Source organism: Xenia sp. Carnegie-2017, unplaced genomic scaffold, assembly GCF_021976095.1.
Source record: "Xenia sp. Carnegie-2017 unplaced genomic scaffold, XeniaSp_v1 HiC_scaffold_24, whole genome shotgun sequence".
NCBI classification, from domain to species: Eukaryota; Metazoa; Cnidaria; class Anthozoa; order Malacalcyonacea; family Xeniidae; genus Xenia; species Xenia sp. Carnegie-2017.
The window spans coordinates 10,415,622-10,438,043 of NW_025813487.1; the positions used below are offsets into that span (position 1 = coordinate 10,415,622).

General features: G+C 34.0%; 2 protein-coding genes across 4 annotated transcripts in view; one reads left to right on the plus strand and one right to left on the minus strand.

The window, feature by feature from the left end:
* Window positions 1-5,993: 5,993 nt before the first annotated feature.
* Window positions 5,994-6,945, plus strand: LOC124451340 (eukaryotic translation initiation factor 3 subunit A-like). Its single transcript, XM_047001952.1, has one exon. It carries the CDS (start codon window positions 6,037-6,039, stop codon window positions 6,721-6,723), a length of 687 nt encoding a protein of 228 aa, XP_046857908.1. The 5' UTR covers window positions 5,994-6,036; the 3' UTR covers window positions 6,724-6,945.
* Window positions 6,946-14,708: 7,763 nt separating this feature from the next.
* Window positions 14,709-22,422, minus strand: part of LOC124450791 (E3 ubiquitin-protein ligase MIB1-like) — a 41,743-nt gene continuing 34,029 nt past the window's right edge. For all 3 annotated transcript variants that reach the window (XM_047001440.1, XM_047001442.1, XM_047001441.1), the window contains 7 exons: window positions 19,878-20,059; window positions 19,250-19,463; window positions 18,699-18,777; window positions 17,849-17,935; window positions 16,587-16,675; window positions 16,257-16,398; window positions 14,709-15,210 (listed from right to left, as the gene is read on the minus strand). In XM_047001440.1, coding sequence (XP_046857396.1) covers window positions 16,258-16,398; window positions 16,587-16,675; window positions 17,849-17,935; window positions 18,699-18,777; window positions 19,250-19,463; window positions 19,878-20,059 — 792 coding nt within the window. In that variant the 3' untranslated portion in view covers window positions 14,709-15,210; window position 16,257. The remainder of the gene's footprint in view (window positions 15,211-16,256; window positions 16,399-16,586; window positions 16,676-17,848; window positions 17,936-18,698; window positions 18,778-19,249; window positions 19,464-19,877; window positions 20,060-22,422) is intronic.

The window sequence follows — 22,422 nt, forward strand, 5'->3', positions numbered from 1 at the left end:
ATAAATGATACATATAAGTGATATGTGTATGTTTGAACTTTGTTTTCATGTGATGGTCACAAAGCGCCGCATAGGGTCACAAGTCTACTCCTAAGTACGTCAAAGTCTTGTGCTATTTTTTATAAGTTATTGACTTTCAGGTTGCTGCCTCTTTTGATGACAAAAGGCATTGAAATTTATTGGAGCCTGTTCACATCAGCCGGGATAGCGAGACGTTTCCCCTAATAATGCTTTTGCTTTATTACTAATTAATCGTCAATATTTACTAATATGAGAAAGCGAGCTGGCACTGTTATAAGATATTGGCTGTAGGACACTAGATCAGAAGTAGAAAGTATGAAAAATTTCCGCGCTTTCCGAAACAAATTATGATATTCGTAACATGGCAACCAAAGGAGTGGAGTTAAGAGGCTTACTCCTCCCTTCAACGCGTGGCAGTTTACTGTTGATCAAAAAATCGATCAAAAGTAAAAGAAAGCAACAGGAAACATGTGGCCAAGGAAATGAGAGAAATCTATGTGCTATAATAACTGTTGCTTTTACATTTAAAATCAAGATAAATGATGATGATGATGATTGGGAAAAGTGAAAGCGTCAAACAATAAAATCATACGGTTTGAATGATTCATTAACACGTGAAATATTTGAAAATATGAGTTGACGTGACAAAGGGTTTTGATTACAAACGTTAAATATAGAATGTATCGTGTTACCATAGACGTTGCAAGGACCGAATTAACCTCAAATTTTGCCGTTTTCCTGATATGCATTTCGCCGAATTTGGGAAACAATGACTTCAAAATTTTCAATTTAAAAGAAATGTATGTTCAGTTTTTAAATATTTTACTCCATCATAATTTTTAGTTTACATAATCAAGGAATATGTAGCACTATATGCCACTCAACAAGTAACATTTCTGTCCTAAAAATGGTAATAATGATTACGGCCTGGACAGCTATAGTGAGGGGGTAGTGGTATACTTGCTCAAATTTCAAACCGATATAAAATACATTGTAGTAACAGTTATAGATACTCCCATAAAAAAAACATTGTGGAAAGAAATATTTACTTTTATTACTGAAGATGACTTAGGCGTAGTCGTCGAAAGTCGAAACGTAGAAATGATTGAATGTTTTGTTTACTTTGTATCTACTTTCTACAAAGTTTTAATTGTTTATGTATTTTATACTGAGTAAGCATACAGCAAAGTATAACATATCACTGTCAGTGTTAAACTCTAACTATTGTTTCTTTAATAATAAAATACGCAAAGGTCAATTTTGCAAGATAATTTTTAACTACCATCAAAAATGTGCTTTGTCATACCTGTTACATGCCAGTAAGTAGCAAGAAACGCAGGCGCAGCAGCTTAGAATTACGTATAATAGTAAGTATTACTTTTTTTGACAGAACTTTGGGATTACCTATCACTCTATAAACTTACATTGTAAGATAAACTGATTTGAAGGAAAGCAAGGAAAATTCGTACTCGTTATCGTACCGCACATTTTTCTAATATCGAATTATCTAAGTTGATGGTCTTAGTTATAAATATTATGCTTATGTGAATAATGCAATAGTTTAGCACCTGATTTTCACCTGATTTTTACCAGACTTTTACCTGTTTTTTACCTGGGTTTTTTTTTTGTTTTAATTTGCAATTGGGGGAGTGTTACACCCTCACACCCTCCGATATCGAAGTCCCTGTGTGTTTCTGTGAGTGCATTAATAGTTTTCAGAAATTAAAAATTGACAAAGTAATGTATTAGATAGTAATACATATAACGATGAAATCGATGAAAGTCCAGTCATGATCTTTATGACATATTAGCAACAATTGAAATTGTAATATCAATGTGTCCCGTTAGATATCTTGGGCGAAGGTTGTATTGAAACTACGACTTAAGGAAAAATTTGAAAAAGTATAAAGCCTTTTCTCCTCTTTTCTTTAACTTCTCGAGCTCATTTCGGCAGATAGCTTTATGAAATTTCAACCCCCTCAAGCATGCATGGGCTCTAAGTGAATAAATCTGCAACCATGTCCTCCACATAAAGTTTTGAAATGCTGAAAAACATCTTTGACATTAAAATTTTTAATGCTTTTTTAAAGCATAGTTAATTCTGCTTAGCAAATAATTTCCGGCAGTAGGTAAATCGTGATAAATTCGAAATACCAGTGTCAATAGACACGATTCATTAACCACTAGCGTCAAACGATTTCTGAAACAAACTGGGAAAAGTTCCTCCTTTAATGCAAACCAAATGTGATGTCTATCTAGAGAAATATGGTCCTTTGCTTATCCATCAATTGACACAACATGAAAGTCGATAGCCAGTGGCGTAGCTAGCGGTCTGGCTGGTCGGGCCCAGCCCGACCAAATATTTTCCCAAAAATGAAAAATTTGTTTTCTTTAAAATTGGATTTGCGAAAATTTTAAATTCTGCGACTCTTTGGGGAATAATCCACAGTCTATTAGTGTAATATTTGTCAAATTGCGTCGTTAATAGCAAAATTATCATATTTTTAAACGTTACTTAGCAACAATGACTAGTGCATTTCTAGTGCCAGGCATTACGCAGTTTAGTCGGGCTCTGAAAATTCAGCCCGACCAAGTAGTAAAATCTATAGTGGGATTATCTGCAATCTGATTGGTTGACAGCAACCGAGCAAACTCAAATGCGCTGTTTCGCAACATCTAGTCGGACTCTGAAAATTCAGCCCGACCAAGTAGTAAAATCTATAGTGGGAATATCTGTAATCTGATTGGTTGAGAGTAGCTGTGAACACACTCAAACGTTTAACAACATCTAGTCGGGCTCATTTTCAAAAGCGTGACTTGAATTTTGAGCTTTCGAAATACACGTTCGGAAATCGTGATAACTTACATTACAATGGCTTCGTCTAATGAAATCGATATAATAAGTGAACTACAAAAGAAACCATTTTCTGTTCAAAAATCAGGCGAGCAAAATATACTCGTAAAGCAGCGGCCAATTCCAAATTTACAAGCGACTACAGGCAATAGAAGCTTTCAGGAAAGTTGGTACTCGAAGAAAGATTGGCTTTGTGGTAGCTCAGAAAAGAATGCATTGTTCTGTTGGCCTTGTCTTTTGTTTTGCCCTGGATCGTCATCTTCATGGACGCAGACGGGATTCAAAAACATGAAGAATTTCCTATCCGATTGTAAGAAGCATGAGAAGGCAAAATCGCACATGGGTGATTACAAGACGTGGAAGACCTACGGTTTTCAGCCAGGCTTACAACCATAGTGGCGCCTCGTGAGCCCGACCAAATGTTTTTCGCTAGCTACGCCACTGTCGATAGCCATGATCTGAGAGTACATTTCTTCTATTGTACTGCATTTTCTAATCAAATCTCAACATCTAAAATGTGACGTACTATTAATGAGTTGTAAGGGCATCAAAATTTAGTGCTTTAGCTTGCAAAGTCTAGGGTATATGCTGATGTCCCTTTGTCTAAGTTGAAACTTCTATTCATGTATTTTATCAAAATCTGGTGTTAATGCTTAAATCTTGAATTTATGTGGAAGTCTTGCGTTTTAGCTATGTTAAAGTGTCGTATTTTTTGTTGAAGTCTCTCGTGTTTTATGTTGAGATCTTGTCTTTTATGTTGAAGTCTTGTGTTTTATGTTGATATCTTGTGTTTTATGTTGAAGTCTTGTGTTTTATGTTGATATATTGTGCTTTATGTTGAAGTCTTGTGTTTTATGTTGATATCTTGTGTTTTATGTTGAAGTCTTGTGTTTTATGTTGATATCTTGTGTTTTATGTTGAAGTCTTGTGTTTTATGTTGATATATTGTGCTTTATGTTGAAGTCTTGTGTTTTATGTTGATATCTTGTGTTTTATGTTGAAGTCTTGTGTTTTATGTTGATATCTTGTGTTTTATGTTGAAGTCTTGTGTTTTATGTTGATATCTTGTGTTTTATGTTGAAGTCTTGTGTTTTATGTTGATATCTTGTGTTTTATGTTGAAGTCTTGTGTTTTATGTTGAAGTCTTGTGTTTTATGTTGATATCTTGTGTTTTATGTTGAAGTCTTGTGTTTTATGTTGATATCTTGTGTTTTATGTTGAAGTCTTGTGTTTTATGTTGAAGTCTTGTGTTTTATGTTGATATCTTGTGTTTTATGTTGAAGTCTTGTGTTTTATGTTGATATCTTGTGCTTTATGTTGAAGTCTTGTGTTTTATGTTGATATCTTGTGTTTTATGTTGAAGTCTTGTGTTTAATGTTGATATCTTGTCTTTTATGTTGAAGTCTTGTGTTTTATATTGATATCTTGTGTTTTATGTTGAAGTCTTGTGTTTTATGTTGATATCTTGTGCTTTATGTTGAAGTCTTGTGTTTTATGTTGATATCTTGTGTTTTATGTTGAAGTCTTGTGTTTTATGTTGAAGTGTTTTATTTGTTTATTAAGAACTGCACCTGTAAAAGTCGAAGTCTTCACTCATTGATTTTAATGTTCAGGTTGAATACATAGATTGTAATATCTTGGTTTGAAGACTGTGCTCAAACTCATAAGCTTGAATCAAATGCTTACTATCATGTAAAATTGACGATAGTATGATGTTAATCTTTTATTCAAAATGCAGAATTAAAACCTTAAAAAGCCACTTTCCTTTACCGCTTGAAACAACAGCACCCACGCGCATGAATGCATGCAGAGTAGCAAAAAACGTTTGGCTTGTTGTAGCTATAGTATAGAGAGCTTTCACGTAATCAATTACGTAATTTCCTTATTTGGAAAGAATGCTTGGGAATATCTTAAATATCCCTAGGAGTCTTTTAAAAAAGTTTTTAGCTACGAAGGAAATTTGTAATTTTGTTCCAAGATATTTCCCGCTAGTAAAAGTAAACCTGCCTTTGTCATAAAGTATCGGTTTTATTGCACAATGAATATTTCTTATGAAAAATTGATTAGCTACTTCGTACTGGAATAAGGTTTGTGATAATTTATCATTTTGACCGCATAAATCTGCTGTTCGAAAGACAATAATGAAAGGGAAAGGTATCCCACATTGAAAACAAACCGTAAGCTGTTATCTTTAGGGATTTTTTTAAAAAAGGCGCAAAACAATAATTATTTTCGGTAATTAAACTCCAATAGACGTAGCTAAAATTTTTGAGTTGAAATAATTCTTGTTCACGAGCTATTTAAACCACATCTAAGTTGTTGTTTTGACTATACTACGACTCCATAAAATCCTATACAATTCTAGAGTTAACAGGGGCCAAATATTTGTCGCGGCAGAAAAAATTCAATTAACTACATCGACAAAATCATCTCAACTCCCAGAAAACAACAATGCACGAATGAAAAAAAAAACAATTTGATAAAAAAGTCGAAAAACTCTTGTTATTTCTAATCCAAGTTTAAAATTGAAAATCCGAAACATCGTTAAAGTTTCAACGTGTCGCAATTTTCCGGATCCTGCCGTCAAATGGCGAGTTCGTTCAATTAAGTCAATAAGGTATGCGCAACATTAAAAGAAAATTGGAAAATAATGAGTTGTATGAAGTAAACCATAAAAAGAAAATTAACTGTATCGTTGCCTTCGCAATTTATATTTAATAGATTGGTTTATCTTTGGGAAATATGAATATCGTTTGGGCAAGCCACTTATCAAGATGGACGATCTTCAAAATAAATTGCTTCACACGTACAAAAAATGAGTTTTAAAACCTTCCAATGGACACAATTTTTCGCTGCTGAACAATCCTATTGCGGACACAAGGATTCAAATTTATTCAACGAACAATGACTTTAATTGCACAAATGTTATAGGCGATGCACAAACATATATCTTTCGGGAATGGAGCAATCATTTGATCACTTTATTAGGAACAGGTGTATTTTGGCGTTGAAAACGGTGATTGTTTGAACGCATTTTCATCAGTTATCGATTAAACGTCATCAATTTTTAAACATCTTTTCGTGGGCGCAAAGAAGCTTAAAAGAAGCCCCACTTAAACCGACGATTCATTAACAGTTGACGCAAAAACAAAGACAAAGCAATGGCTATTTCCGTACGATTAATTTTAGCCTTAGTTTGCTGCACGACAATAGAGTTTCAAAGTTTGACGGCGCTAGAGGACCGAGAAGAATTACTCAAAGCTTTCGAAGATAACGATGACGAATGGCGAACACCGCGTTTGGGCGATGAAATAATTGAACTCAAAGAAATTGTCCCTCGACGTGGAAGGGAATACCTACTTGGACCAAGACGAGGAAGAGATGAAATAAACCAAGATTACTTCGACATAGGATCTAGACGAGGAAGAGACGAAATCAGTGCACCCAGACTGGGAAAGGACGAGATCACTGGCCCAAGAAGGGGACGTGATGAAGTCACTGGTCCAAGGAGGGGACGCGACGAAAACAGTGGACCTAGACGAGGAAGGGACAAGATCAGTGGCCCAAGAAGGGGACGCAATGAAATCAGTGGTCCCAGAAGAGGAAGAGACGAAATCACAGGTCAAAGAAAGGGGCGTGACGAAACCGTTGGCCCTAGACGAGGAAGAGACGAAATCAGAGGTCCCAGACGAGGAAAAGACGAGATAACTGGTCCAAGGGGACGTGACGAAATCAAAGGACCTAGAAGAGGAAGAGACGAGATCACTGGGCCTAGACGAGGTAGAAATGAAGTTCTGCGTCCTAAACTTGGACGGGATGTAGTAAATCTTGGCCCAAGAAGAGGATAAGAATCTTAACAACAATAAAGAACGGTATATTTTTGAAGAGAAAAATCACCAAATAAAACGTGAAAAACAATCACAATAAAACGAAACACTGAAATAAAGTAAACACTGCCATGTTGAAATTTTCTATAATCGATAGTCTTATATTTTCAAATTAACCATTAATTAAGTGTAATGTTATTCTGCGAAAATTGACAATGCTCAGTAAATATGAAATTCGCTTCATTCTCTTTTTTGAATCTTATGGGAAATTCGTCGAAATAAGAATTGAAAGTCATGCATAGGTAATTTCGATTTCACAAATACATTCTAAAGAACTATACAGTTGAAAATCACACTATACTGACTTAGAGTTAACAATTCATTTGCAATATTTTTTTAGATATATGACTAAACCAATTTCGAACGCCGAATAGCTAGCCTTCGAACTTAAATAGCTATGACGACAATAAATTGTGGGCTCAAATCCCATGCTATATATAACATATTTAAAGCCTTTCAATGTGCTTACAAAAATTATGGAATGTACTAGGAGCCCAGGAAAGGCAAACATATTAATAATCGACGGCGACGGGAAAGTTTTGATTTTAGCAGACTTAAACACATTTCCGTAGTTATAAAAATAATGTTGTACATCTTCCCAAAGCAAGACATGCATAACATGCGCTGAAAGGGGGAGGTCAATATACAAATACATGTATATGACGAAGCAGACTCTCAAACACCGTGAACACTTGACACAATGCATAGAGGAACTGATTAAAACCACTGATCTCGAAATGAGACTGCATCAAGCATCTAGCACAAAAGTTGAAGACAAAAAATAAGGAGCGCCGCCATTACTAAGGGACCAACTTTCGAAAATAAGGAGCAAATATATTGTGGATTTATACGAGAATAATCAAGAATTTTCAACATGTAACTACATGAACATAACTAAGACATAAATCAGTTTATAGATATATGATCAAAATGTCGCGATTTTTGTCATCGGTGACTCTACTGTGGTATGGAAAAACTATAGAAAATAGCCAACAACTGCATGGAAATACCTAGAGTCGTTGGAATCGTAGTTCAGAAGTACAAACTGATTAAATAATCTCATTTTCGATCATAAACTGATCAATCCTTTAAAATTCTGATCAAGCCTTTTTTACGAGTGATTCGGAGTGAAACCTGTTTTAGTTTTGTTTTATACGGCCGATTATTCTTTCTGACTCGCTTTACTATCGCCACAAAGGTTGTTTTTCATCTTCTGCGTTATCTTAAAGCATAATTTGGTTTATTTATATTTGGTTGCTATATTTTGCATAGTTTTGTTTAAAAATCTTTCGATGTGTTGGTTCTTTAGTAATGGCGGCGGTGGCTTCAAATTTTGTTTCCTACAAATATTGAGATGCTTGATCCAGTCTGTTTTCGAGATCAGTGATTAAAACCAATTTCACACTATGTAGCGACAACAAAAATTCAACAATATCAACTGATAATCATGCATTGGTAATTTCGCCGAATGTTTTATTGACAGTTACAATCAAGTTAATCAAAATTGTGAGTGATCGTCAACTCTCGTCTAATAATTGCTTACCCAGTGAAAAAGTTATTTTCTAAGCAGCGAAGTAAAATGTCACATTTTGCTCAAATAATGAAGTAATTTTTGAGTAGACGGGGTTTCATGAGTGAAACTTACTAAACAGCCAAATTTGCACTGTAAACGACTAATTCAGTTGAAAGAGAAGAAGTACAGTTACAATAACACGAAATGTGAATAGTTAATCAAAGATTTTCTCCAGTGACGGCTTATTACCCTTATTACTACCCACGGCAAAAATTAAATAATAGTAGCAAATTTATGACAAGAGATGCAGTTTCCTTTATTTTTGTAGCGCTAATATAAGTAAAATGGCGACAAGAATTTCTTGAGATATCTTGTTTTACAACAGTTGCCTTTTACTCGATGTTTTTTAAATTGTCGGAAGAGCATGGTTTCTGTGGATAAGTAGCTATTTCCAACAACTGAGTTCGTTGCACAGCGTTCCACCTGATGGATTTGAAAACAGTGTTCTTATGGGTACTCTTCTTTTGAGTATAAATGTAAAAGATTAGATGCAAAGCATAAAACTTAGTTTGAATCGAGTCTATGGTGGCCCATCGCTATCATCTCTATTTTCCGTGTGTCAATATTATTTTCAGTTGTATTTTCATTTCAAAAACAAGTTTCACACGAAACTTTACTTTACAATGTAAATTTAAAATTAATTTTATTACTTAAATACGTATTTCATTTATTTTCATTCTTAAAGCGTAAATGAAATTTAAAAAGCACTTTCCTACGCGTAGCCCAGCGCTATCACCACTGATCTGATAATAGTCTGGATATAGTTTCTATAGTTAGCAAATAAGTAAAGCTAATTATATATGCAAAATTTATTTCGGGGTACCACAGGAGATAGAAACAAATGGCAAACTTAGTTTTCGAGTCTTTAAGGCATTTCACGACCTTTTACTAAACTCAAATGGATAAAACAAGTTTTGTAAAGCAATTTGACATCGAAAAGATCTCATTGTTGCCAAGGCAAGATAATTCAAAGCTCGCTTTCCAAGTTCAGCGGCAGTTATGATCTAGAATAAGTTTCAATGCTAGCAAAATGTGGTAAGTACCTTTATTTTATCATTCTTTATGCTCTAGAGATTGCTGTATGTTTTTTTTGCTGTGACTTTATGAGCCAGTGAGCTAGGTACTATTGATGTAGGAATAAGACAAATTCACAAAGTTTTTTTCCTTACTTTTTTGTTAGTTTTAATTCATAAAGATAATTTAATCACCACGCTTTGCTATGGCATTTGGATATGGCCTTCATCAATGAGTAAGTACGGTTGTTATTGACAAAAGTATCTAACATATGTATCAATTGCAGTCTATGCAACTAATACTGCAGTACTAATACTGCAGTATTAATACTGCAGTACTGCAATATGATTGCAACTCCATAAATGGCTCATTATACTGCCGAATGCTACAAAACAAAACATTACTTGTTAAGAAGTTGTTTGTTCAAAAAATTACAAAAGTGGATTTGCTTTCCTGTTTTTAAAAGACAGGAGTATTTCCTTTCAAACCAACATCTATTGTTTAATCAGTATGCAATAAAACAGAAAGGTGTTTATAACTTCTAATGACAGTTGGCTACAAAGGATTACAATTCCTGATGCTACAGCTTTGCATAGACTACAATTCATACATATGCTGGATACTTTTGTCAATAACAATTATACGGCATTCTTACTCATTGATGAAGGCCATATCCAATAGCCATAGCAAAGCGTGGTGATTAAATTATCTTTATAAAATAAACTAACAAAAAAGTAAGGAAAAAAGCTTTGTGAATTTGTCTTATTCTTACATCAATAGTACCTAGCTCACGGGCTCATAAAGTCACAGCAAAAAAAACATACCTCAATCTCTAAAGCGTAAAGAATGATAAAATAAAGGTACTTACCACATTTTGCTAGCATTGAAACTTATTCTAGATCATAACTGCCTCTGAACTTGGAAAGCGAGCTGTGAATTATCTTGCCTTGGCAACAATCGGGCCTATTCTTCGTATTCTTGCACAGAAAATTTTCAAATTAGCACGAACGCCGATATTATACAGCTATTGAGATCATTTTGATGTCAAATTGTTTTGCAAAACTTGTTTTATCCATTACGGATATTTGAGATTAGTAAAAGGTCGTGAAATGCCTTAAATACTCGAAAACCAAGTTTGTCATTTGTTTCTATCTCCTGTGGTACCCCAAATGAATTTTGCATATATAATTAGGCTTCACTTATTTGCTAACTATAGAAACTATATCCAGACTATTATCAGATCAGTGGTGATAGCGCCGGGCCACGCGTAGGAAAGTGCTTTTTAAATTTCTTTACGCTTTTAGAATGAAAATAAATAAAATACGTATTTAAATAATAAAATTAATTTTATATTTACATTGTAAAGTAAAGTTTCATGTGAAATTTGTTTTTGAGATGAAAATACAACTGAAAATAATATTGACACACGGAAAATAGTGATGATAGCGATGGGCAACCATAGTAAACACGTTTTATTCCAAAGCCATCATCAGAGAATATATATAATATATTAATCCTAACACGGTTTTTAATACAGGTGCACGAAACACGGTGCCATCCAATAAACTGCTATAGTGGCGAGAATATTTCGTCCATACGCAGTTTAAAAGAGATTTGACTCGTCCCTAGGTAGAGCTCAGCAGGTAGAGCGGCGGACTACTATCCCGAAGGTGCGAGTTCAAATCTTGTCCAAGACACATGTTTTTCATGTGCATATCAAAAACTGTGTTAGGATTAATATATTATAGTAAACACGTGATGTCGCAAAAATTGATAATGAAGGAAATGTGCTTCTTCGAAATTAATTTAAGATGATAGGGCGATTAATTAAATTTTAAATCTATGTTTTCCGTTGACGTAAAAATGATTTTGTCCACACTAAATATCGTCAAAGAAAACAAAGGTGAGCATTTTATAGATGTAGCTTAGCTTCAAAGCATTGAAGGAAATTGGAGTTAACAAAACAAACAAAATTAAAAACTTCATGACGTTACTTAAAATTCTTAAGATAATAGCTACAAAACGATTTATCAAAAACTGCAAAGAAAAATCAATTATTTTTTGAAATGAATGACAGAAAGTCGCATTTGCACAAATATCGATTTATTTATGAATAAATGTATTTCAAGCATTACGATAAACTTATCATGCAGTGAATCCATACACAAAAATTTAATGTGGCAAGATCGTAAACATCTCCTCGGGCTGTCAAGATAATATAAAATAAAGTCAATTTGTTCCTTCCAAAGTACTTCAGAGAGTAAGCTAACCTAGTTGTCTGAGATAATAAAAATACTTAATAAAAGATGAAAGAATTTAAAGTTAGTCTGTTCTTTCTAAAGCAGTGTGAAGGGTACGTTAACGTCGTTATCTGACATCATAGAAATTCTTGATGCCAAGATAGTTAAAATTCAAAGAAATCTGTCCCATGCCAAGTACTTTAGAGAGCAGGGTAATCTTTTTGTCTGAGATCATATAAGGACTTGATATCAAGATAATACAATTTGAAGTCAGTTTGTTCCTTCCAAATTAGTGCAGAGAGTAAGGTAAACTTGTTGTCTGAGATCATATAAATTCTTCATATCAAAATAGAAAAACTCAAAGAAATCTGTCCATTTCAAAGTCGTTTAAAGAGCAGGGTAACCTTGTCTGAAATCATATAAAAACTTGATATCATGATTGATAATAGAAATTATAGTAAATTTGTTTCTTCCAAATTTTTTCAAAGAGTGAGTAAAAGTCGACGTAATAGACATATTATAGAAAACTTGCACGTTCCTACATAATTCAGAGAGTGAGATAACGTATAGTTTTCTGATATGATATGAAAAACATAATGTTGTAAAACTAGAAATTAAAGGAATTCGAATTTAAAGTACTATATAAGCACTTTGTATGAAGATATATGTTAAAATTTGAAGAAAGTAACGTATCCTTGTGTTGTCTGCATGGGACTACATATGAATTTGATGTCAAGACAATAGAAAGTCGTGTAAACAAGCTCCTTCCAAAGTAGTTCAGAGTTTAACGTAAATCGCGAGTTTATAGATAAGTACGAAAAATTTTCACCTTTTTGAAGTTCAAAGAGTGATATATACTTCTTGTCTGAGATGACTTGATGTCGCAAAATAGAAGATCAGGAATTTTTTTGAGTGTGGTTGCATGTGGTGGGGTAATAAATCAAAATACAAAACCTTCCTCCCGGAAGAGTAAAACTGATTTTGGTAAATTTTACTTTATCGAAAAAGAAAGGGAAAGTTAACATTTTACATGCAGCATTAAGATTCAGAGAGCTTTGACTTAACTAAACAAAAAAACAACTAAAATATTTATGAATTTTTTTAAAATTGTTACGATAACGCAAAACGATCTATGAGAAACTGCAAATAAACCTCAATGTTTTTTGAAATGGATGTCAGAAAACCGCATTGCATGGGTTTATGAATGAGAAAGATCTACAGGTCAACATATTTATGAATGAAATATATGTTCAGCATTATTATGAGCTTGTCATGGTCTGAATCCATACACAAAAATCTCATAAGATTATTAATATCTCTTCGATAAGATTTTAACAGCTGCTCGCAGAGTGCACTTAATACTCGAGCATGCGCACTTCAATCAAAAACTTGAAAAACAATGTTGCACACATTGTAAATCAAGTTTGAAAAACGACACGACGGCGTACGTGAAAGATTTTGTGTACTTTAGCAATTTGTCAATTTCGATCACTTTTAACTTGTAATAAAAGATTAATACAATTTAAAGTTTATCACCAGCTATTTGAATTATCGCTTATGTAACATACAAAAACCATAGACAAAACGATCGCATCTGAGCCGCTGCTAAAAGTCGTTAGTCAACAGCGGCATTGTACATGCACTGTGCCTTTAATAGCTTATTTAATTTATGCATGCAAAGTGAAAGTTATTTGATTTCTTGTAATCTGATTGGCTGCGGCAGCGAGCAGCGAGCAGCGGGCAACTAGCTAAAATATCTTGATAGTGGTCCAAAAGTGTTATTTTTTGCAGTATAAGTCATGCTTACGAAGTGAAATTAAAATTTTTAAAATTTATTTATGAGACATTAAAATGGAGAAAGCAAAATGTACTTAGATTGCAGTTATCATGTACAAGTGAACTTTGAAGAAATCAATCCAATTTCAACTAGACAAATCGGCCATTATACAGCCGCAAATTTCTCCGTTATAAAAATAAAAATGAAATCGCTATTCACGGTTGAAGGCCTGTACGTACAGAAAAAATATTATCTATTTGTCTTAAAACTGTCGCTCGCTCGGCCTTCGGCCTCGAGAGTTTTTCAAAGACTTCAAATTGCACTTGTCCTTCGGATTCAAGCAATTTCTATAGTCTTTGAAAAACCTAGCCTATAAAAATTCGTCAAATAAGCGATATTCCACAAAAACATACATCACGCGATTTAAACTTGAGACTGCGTGCGTCCATAGTTATGAATAATTAAGCATTGCATAATCGCATAAAATGTCAAAATGATCAAACTTCAAAACTTTGTTTACACCGAAATACCGCTGAAAATTAAGTTCCCGTGTTCCAAAATGCCTAATTAAGCACTATCAAAACATTTTCCCATATAATTCTATTATTAATCATTATAAATTAAGCAGATAGCTAAAGCTTCAAAGGTTTGAAACACATACATTGGCAAGAAAGAGAAATTTTATGGTTTTTAAAATGTTGTGCATAAATTGGGAAAAAAACAAAATTATATGCTGTTTACCAAAACATAGCTACAAAACATAGCTACATCACGTAGCCAATTTCCCTCGATTTTGAATTATTCTTAAGAACTTTATCAGCTGCTATTATTTTAAATGAAGAAAAACAAAGTTGAGATAAAAGAAATTCGGAGCAAATTAAAAGTTTTTAAAATGGACAAAGTGCGAATTTACTAAAAACACTTAATAAGAAATACTACTTTTTTTGGCATTAGGATGAAAAAAATGTATAGCTTCTAGGAGACATCGTTCTTAGTAGGGTTTTTTATAAATGCAACTTAAAGAACTCAAGAACTCAAATGTATACGAAAGTTAAAAAAAAAGATAAAACGAGATGTGTTTTCGCCAAGTCAAACATACATGCAGTTTACATGCATGGAGGCCTTAAAAGTGCATTAGGTAGGCATACAGTGAGTGCAAAGCAGGTTGGTCATTCAAAAATCCTATAGTTTGACTATCTCTCACAACGGTAACTACAACGATTCGCTCATGCTGCTTCGCCTCGCTAAAGCATTTCTTTATGTATTAGATTAAATTCACTCAAAAGTTTGGCTCTTTTTTATCAAAATAGCCATGTGTTCACAATGAAAACTTTGCATTGTCTGTTTTCTTGTTTTGTTTATTGACATAGCTAATACATTTGACATTATCGTTTTAATGCCTTTTATAAAGCCATTAAGTTATAGTTTGTGATTAGCAGGGGTGAAACTAGAACGCTAATTCGAACGCCGGAAGGAGAGGTAATTTTATATATTCAGCTCAACCTGCTGATCTCTTTCGAAATTATAATTGCTTTCAAAACAATTTAGAAACACTTATAGCTCATGGTGCTAAGATATCCTAATCCATAAAGCTAGAGCCAGAAGTTTCTCTCGACTCTGACTTGTTTCGACATGGGTAGGCGATCGCTAAATTTCAAAGCGTTTCTTTAAAACGCATTCACAAACACGTCTTTCGCAAAGTACTTCAAGCATAGACATTTTCAATCTCAAAATTTACAACCCAGTCTTCACCTTTATCCTTGAATCGTGCACATTAGAGAGATTTTCTCTTACTTGATAAGTGTTGGAGGATTCATTTTCAAACTAATCATTCGCAGTAATATCTACAAGAAAATTGATATAGCAAAGCTAAAATGAAAAAGTTGGCAGACCATCGAGATGTTCAGTAAGATAGCCAAGTTGTGTGTAAAAGTAACAGGGTTTACACAACTCAGTTGATCTCTTAAGCCAGGTTTTCACGTGTAAAATAACCGTAAGAGCAAGCAAAGACATAAGAATATACAAAATAATGCAAAAGAGCGCTTGACACAATCATCGACATCAGCATCAGGACAAGCACAACAACTTGACACAAGCGTAAGTTGAAAGAAAAGCAAATTTAAAAGACATTGATAATCTCTTTTGTTTCTGCTTCCTCCAACCTCTAGAGAATACATTTTGATTGGTTTTATCGCTTGTGATTATGTCGTTAATACAACGACTTGAGTACCTTAAAATAAGCACAACTGATTCTACTTCATTAAGCAATCAACGCTTATATTTGACTGGCATAATAAATAGATTTAAAAGAATAAGGAAAGGCGCAAAAAGTTGTAAACCACGAATAGCAAAAGAATTGGAAATTGAACTTGTGAACTGTAATTTAAACTGGAATTAACCGCAATACTATTGGAATAAAGTAAATGATTTGTTATAAACAATTTACTTTATTACAATAGTACTATATTATAAACTTTTTTTAAGCCCGCTAAAATGCATTACATCTGAATTTTCGCTTAATTAGCAGAATGCGTGCTACAAAATACATCTTAGTAACTTGTGCTTCTGTATTTTATGTAAATCGTTGGTAATTCTATCAAATAATATCAAGGAGCTTCTGAAAACGAAGAAAAACTAATTTTAGAGTTGACTTCAAAGATGGCGCAAAGGTTAAGTTCCAGTTCAAATACGGTTCAATAGTGAACCCACGTTGTAACCGGAACATCTTCGGTTATTGTCGGTTATTGTATTCCGCGGTACCTTCGATCAAATTTAGGTAAACGAAGTTCTCCCAAACTCAATCCTCAATCGCACGATATTCGTTAACGGGCCTACTGGTCAGCGGACATAAAGACATGGTCATATTGGACGACCCAATAACTGAACCTACCTTAGAATAGTAGGATTCTCTTTTCGACAGGTTTTCTACAAATAGGGCACTCTTGCATACGGTCACCACACAGCTGACACGTGCCATGACCACAAAGGAACACTAGGTTTTTCCGTTTGTCCAGACAAACGGGACATCGTGTCTAGGGGAAGACAAGGAAAAAATGTTGCTCTGAATCTTTTTATCATTTTCCAGCACGTTGATTTTCAGCTAGTTTTGTGCTAGCAATATTTTTCAACTAACTTATCGAGCAATGTCTACATACAGGGTGTCTCTCTATTTGTACGAAAGAAAGGGCTTTAAGGTATATTTGTTGAATATCAAACGTACCTGTTCTTTGATTTCTTGTAGTTGTTGCTTCAATGATCCAATATCATGTTGAGTCAATTCTCTCTTGGGAGAACAGGTCGTACTTGGATCTATTGCGTGTAAAGTAGATGGTATGACACAATAATTGCTTCAAACAAATCAGGCATTACTCAAGTGCTTATCGTAATCCAAACTGTACATAGAAATAGGCACGGTGTCTCCAAAAAACGGAACACATAGATTTATGGATGTGAACATTGGTGCAATGCATTGATACGCCTTATTCCATTTCCATGGCAGACGGCGGCGGGTGGCCTACATGGAACTAGTTTGCGTTTCATCAAACTAATGTTACATTTATGCAGCAAGCTAATGTAATATGCATGCATTAATCTTTCTGTTTCTACTACATCTTTTCAAATCTTTTACTGATATGGTCAAAAAAGGTCAAAAAAACCAATCGACTTCAGGAATTTATGTAAATTATTGAGTAAACTGTCAAATTACGAAAAATTTTAGACGTCTTATCTGAGCAAATGTGTCAAATTTAAAACCAAACCTAACAATTCGAACGAATAATGTTTTTATTGATATTGTTCAAAAACGTGTATATTTATTTGTATATATAAATATATATACATAAAAGATAAAAGTTTCTCCGGATTTTAAGTGAATTTTTATGAGCTTTCGACTCGTTGCTTCGAGCCTTTCTTTAGTTGTGAGTATATGATATAAAAAAAAAGGACAAAAAAACTACAAACAACACCAAAACTAAAACACTACACTCTAATATTATTAACACCAATCATATTCACAATACACCAAAACCCATGGCAACGCATTTCACCCCATCCAATCACATTAATCCACCCACTAATCCAATTAGACGCTCTAAACGTCTCCAAGCTAAAAGCACGTGTAAATAAATATCCTCATTCTGATGAAGGCTCGAAGCAACGAGTCGAAAGCTCAATAAAAATCACTTAAAATCCGGAGAAACTTTTATCTTTTATGTATTAAATGCCTGGATTACAAATTTTCAAACTTATAAATATATATATATGTAAAAAACCAATAAAGAGTAAATTTTTAACAGAACTTTACTCATTTTCCCAGCGAAATGAAGAAAAAGTTCTCGGCTATTTAAATCGGACCGAGGTTTTAGGATTTCTAGAAAACATTTTGCGCTTGATGCATGAAACAAATATTTTTGATGAAATTGAAAAATGTGACTATTGGGAAAGAAAAGGATAAATATGGATAATGTATTCGTTGGTACATACCTCTACCACCGCAACACACAATGAATGGAATCTTTTTCTGAATGACCTCACGACATTGAATACATTTCTTCATTAACGCTGCACAACCTTAAAACGAATGTGGCTTTTACTCACACAAGTTAACCACGTGGTAATTTAAAGTGCACCTGTCAGCAAAATTTTATTTTCGATATTAAATTTATGTGGAATTTCTAACACATAAATAAAAAACTCTTAATTTTGTCTAATCAATCCATTTTATCGGGGTTTATAGTTGCCTTGTCCGTCGTAGAATGGAGTCTGAGTCTAACCAAACACTGACGTCACTCAAGGTATATATACTTTGCATTGACGATCCCTTGCATGACGTCACAAGTGTAGTTCGTTCCTGACTTTTTTGACGACGGAGAAGGTCCATCAAATAATCATTTTTGCAAACGTAAAATAACTATAAAAATGAGGCGATGTGGAATAAATTAAAAACTTTTTCACTGAATAAATTTTTGATGACAGGAGCACTTTAAATAAATGATCGATAGTAACATAGAACTATATAATGCATGTTTTTAGATGTAGATGATCGAGTTGAGCTGAGGCAGACACTTTATGAAGTATTGGAAGAGGGGGAAGATGGGAGGTGGAGAGGTGGGAGGTAGTCGCATACAACCTGAGCATAGTAGCCCATAAAGTTATTGTAAACGATGATTGACAATTCCAAATAGTTATAAACAATATTGCTTTTTGAATACATAATAAACTCGACCCAAGCCCCCCTAACTTTAATCATTGCAATAATTTATTGAAAACAAAAAAAACTAATTGGTTACAACGTTCGAATGGGGTGAAAATATTGAAAGAAAACTTAACTTACTGCTGCAAGCAACCATATGTTGACAGGGAGAAAAAAGAACGTCTGCTTTTTGATCTGAACAAACCATACACTCTTCGATCTATGGAAGAAAATATGAGCAATAACACAGAGTAACACATGTTTTCAGCCTTGGTGCTTCCACCAAGAAGGACTTTAGAAAAAAGTGTTCAATAAGCCCAATGAACATAAACGGCATTGATTATGTCAACAATCAACATGTCATCAATTTTGCAACTATGGGCAAATGCAATTTTGATTATTGATGTTGATTGATCATTTTTTGCTATTTAATTTCTCCTTGAGCCAAGCTATTCACTTTTCGATGGATAGCTTAATCAAGACTATGCGCAGCTGGCCCTTTATTAATATGTTTATTGCCTTGAATGAGCCCCCACCACACAGAATTCATACAAATTTTAAGAGATAGGTGGGTGAATGCTAATTTGCAGAATAAAAAAATGCACGCTCCAGCCAACAAAGCATACCCCGGCTTTCAACGGGCTTACCCTAATGTGGAAACTTTAAAGAAGTATTTAAGATAAGAAAATTACCTTTGTTTTTGACTGCACCGGTTCTTTACACAACAGGCACTTCTTTACACGTGCAGAGCAAGTAAAGCATGTAGTCACGTGACCACATGGTCCATATAACGTATCCCGAGGTGCATCAGAACAGACCATGCACTCGTCGTATTTCTCATCATCCATGACTTCTTTCTGCGCAGGCGCATTACCGGCAGATAGTTGGTTATTTGGTACTTGAACCCTGGAAAAGAAACGGGTATAGGGAGATTGAGGAATTTTAACAGAAACAGAGATTTCAAAAAATCAGACTGCTTGGATTGCGAAAAAACATGTTTAACTTCTTATTAAAGACTTATAAGAGAATGTATAAGATAAACTGGTTTAACGCACATGAAAGGCATTATTATTTGTCCTTCATTTATCTTTGCGTTCAATTTTTATGATTACATCAAACTCTGCTGTATAGGAAGGTTTCATCTAGTCCTGGTTGAACACAAATGAAGGACAGATAGACTAAAAAATATCTTTATTATTTCATTCTTTGTCCTTCACTTGTTTTGTTTTTTTTTGTTTAACTTTCTTGTGGCTAAACTACTTCATTTATCCCAAACTTATTTATGAAAAAATCAACCAGCACAAGTTATTGAAAACTTACTCATTTTTTTGTCGATTACAGTTCGTCAACGCTCGACAGAGGTTCGGATCCGGGCAAAGATCAAGCGGACTTTGTCCTTTCTTATTCTTGAAGTTTAAATCGGCGCCATTTGCGGCAAGAAACATAGATATCGAGGCGCTACTTCTCTTACCACCACCGTGGCTTCCAAGACCCATCAACAGCTAAATATTCAATCGTTACTTAGAAACACATGAAACAAGACGCCAGTCAGGCGTTTACTCTGGCTACACAAGAACACTGTTTGGTTTTATTTGCGAATTATAGTTTCCAAACAACACAACGAAATAAATTACCGAAGCTCTCATTTTTCAGCATGTTTACAAACATGTTTGCACTTCCATATACATCTTAAGGGCATCTTTACTGGCAAAATTATATTCGTTAGAAAGACATATCTCATGATTTTAAAGATATTTCAAATTTAAAATTTAGTAGCTGCTGTAATTTATTTTGACCCAAACAAGGATCCACTACTTCTTGAAATCATTAAAGGATCATAGTCAACCACAATGTAACGCGCACTTAAATGATCTTTGCGGTTATTTTCTTGTTTGAATAAATAGACAAACGATGTAACATTCTGTAATTCGTAGATATTCTATGCATCTTTTGGGAATATATAAAAATTTTTGTCGTTTTTTGATGAAAAAAGTATTTTCACATCCAAAAAAGTATAAAGCTTTTTATGGATTTTTTTCATAAACGTACCTGTTGGTATTCAAATAAATACTTGGTGTTTGGAATCAGACATGTGTGCATTACATAAAACGCTACAGCATATCTTCATGATTTAGGGGCTTCATGGTGGTTTCAACCCAATGTGTAAGTATGAATTGAGCTGCATTAGCTATCAGGAGGGAGAGAATGATAAAAATAAATTTTCAAGCGAAAGTTTTTCATCCAAATTTTCCTTTTGAAATCCATGTTTTTGACAACAGTTCCCAGGCCCCTTTTCCCCTCCATGTAATACTAGGGAGCTTTAGCAAGAGTCCGACTACGAGAACGAGTACAAAGTTTGACCGTGTAAGGGAATGGCGCGAGGAAGTTTGTTGTCGTTGTCGCTTCGTCAAAATTTAGTTTTAGCTATAAACAACAGAACGAGCCTTTTTATTGTGAAAACCACCGACGTTTGCTAAGCAGCTACGGCTCCATTTGTCAATAATGATATCAACTAATCGGTAATACTGATTTTGCGAGAACATAGGACTCTTTAGAGTAAAAATCTTCACTATTTTAAATTTGATGTACGATATATTTATTCTATTTTATTGTTTATTTACATTTTGCGTACGAAAAACATGAAAGTTATCAAGGTCATATTTCCATTTAAATGTACATATGCGCTCAAAAAAGGTTCTAAAGTAAAGCCTGGATGCTCGAAAATAGTACTGTAAACTAATTTCTTACACAATGAAAAATATACCAACTTTCTATGCTTAAAAAGACATCGCAGTCGCAACTACGACTTTTTACAAAACATCGTCCTCAGATTGATGACGGCGACATGTTGTTGTCAAAACGATATTTTCGCGTCAAAATGACGTAATTCGTACTCGTAGCGTACTCGTAGTCTTTGCTAAAGCACTCTATTGAGTTCTATAAGACCTGGAGGGAACATGTCAACCAAATTACTATAAATTATTAGCGCGCAGCCCGTGGTCAAAAACAGGGCGGATTTTGGTTGTCCAAGTCAGCGGAAAGACCCGGGCTCGTAAAATAAATTTTTTTTCGCCCACCCGGATATGACAACCAAAATTGCGATTATATTGCTCGATCAAAGTTTGTAATCTGCACAAAACAAACTACATCATATTTTATCTCAACTAATCACGAGAGAAATGTTAGCTCATTTATTCTCATTAGTTTTTTGCTTTCTTTCATGTGATGGCCTTTTTCGCAACAATTGTGGGATTTGTTTTTGTACGTTTTGTCGCGTTTCGTAAATGAATAATGAAAAAAACTATTGTATACAAATCATGAGAACCTTTGAGATTTTGTGGTCTTCTAAACAAGAACTGCATCAAATACTCGTCAAGTTTTAGTATATTTCATTTCGTAGTAATGATTGTGAAATGGCAAAAATGCAAATAATTAAAATACTTAAATTACAATAGTGTTTATAATATTTGAATACATGAATACACAATTGTGAATTTAATACTTCCCTTCTTTTTCTCTTTTTTATGTGTTTCTTATTAGACATGTCAGTTCAAAATTTGATTGACTAATAAAGCTTTCACCTCAATAATAAATTTTACACCCATATTTAATACCAGTTGCTATGGGATTTTTCCCTCTAAGTATGCAAAATCTGGTGTATTTTATACAAGATGAAGTGCATTTGACGTAAGAACCATCATCATAATGACGTAAGAGCCAGATAACAAATACGGCTAACCTGACGATGAAGATGACGATGAAGATGACGATGAAGATGAAGAAGAAGAAGAAGAAGAAGAAGAAGGTTGTCGAAACGTCAGTAGACAAGAAAAACAGTCCTTCTCAGGACTTTTCCAACATGGAC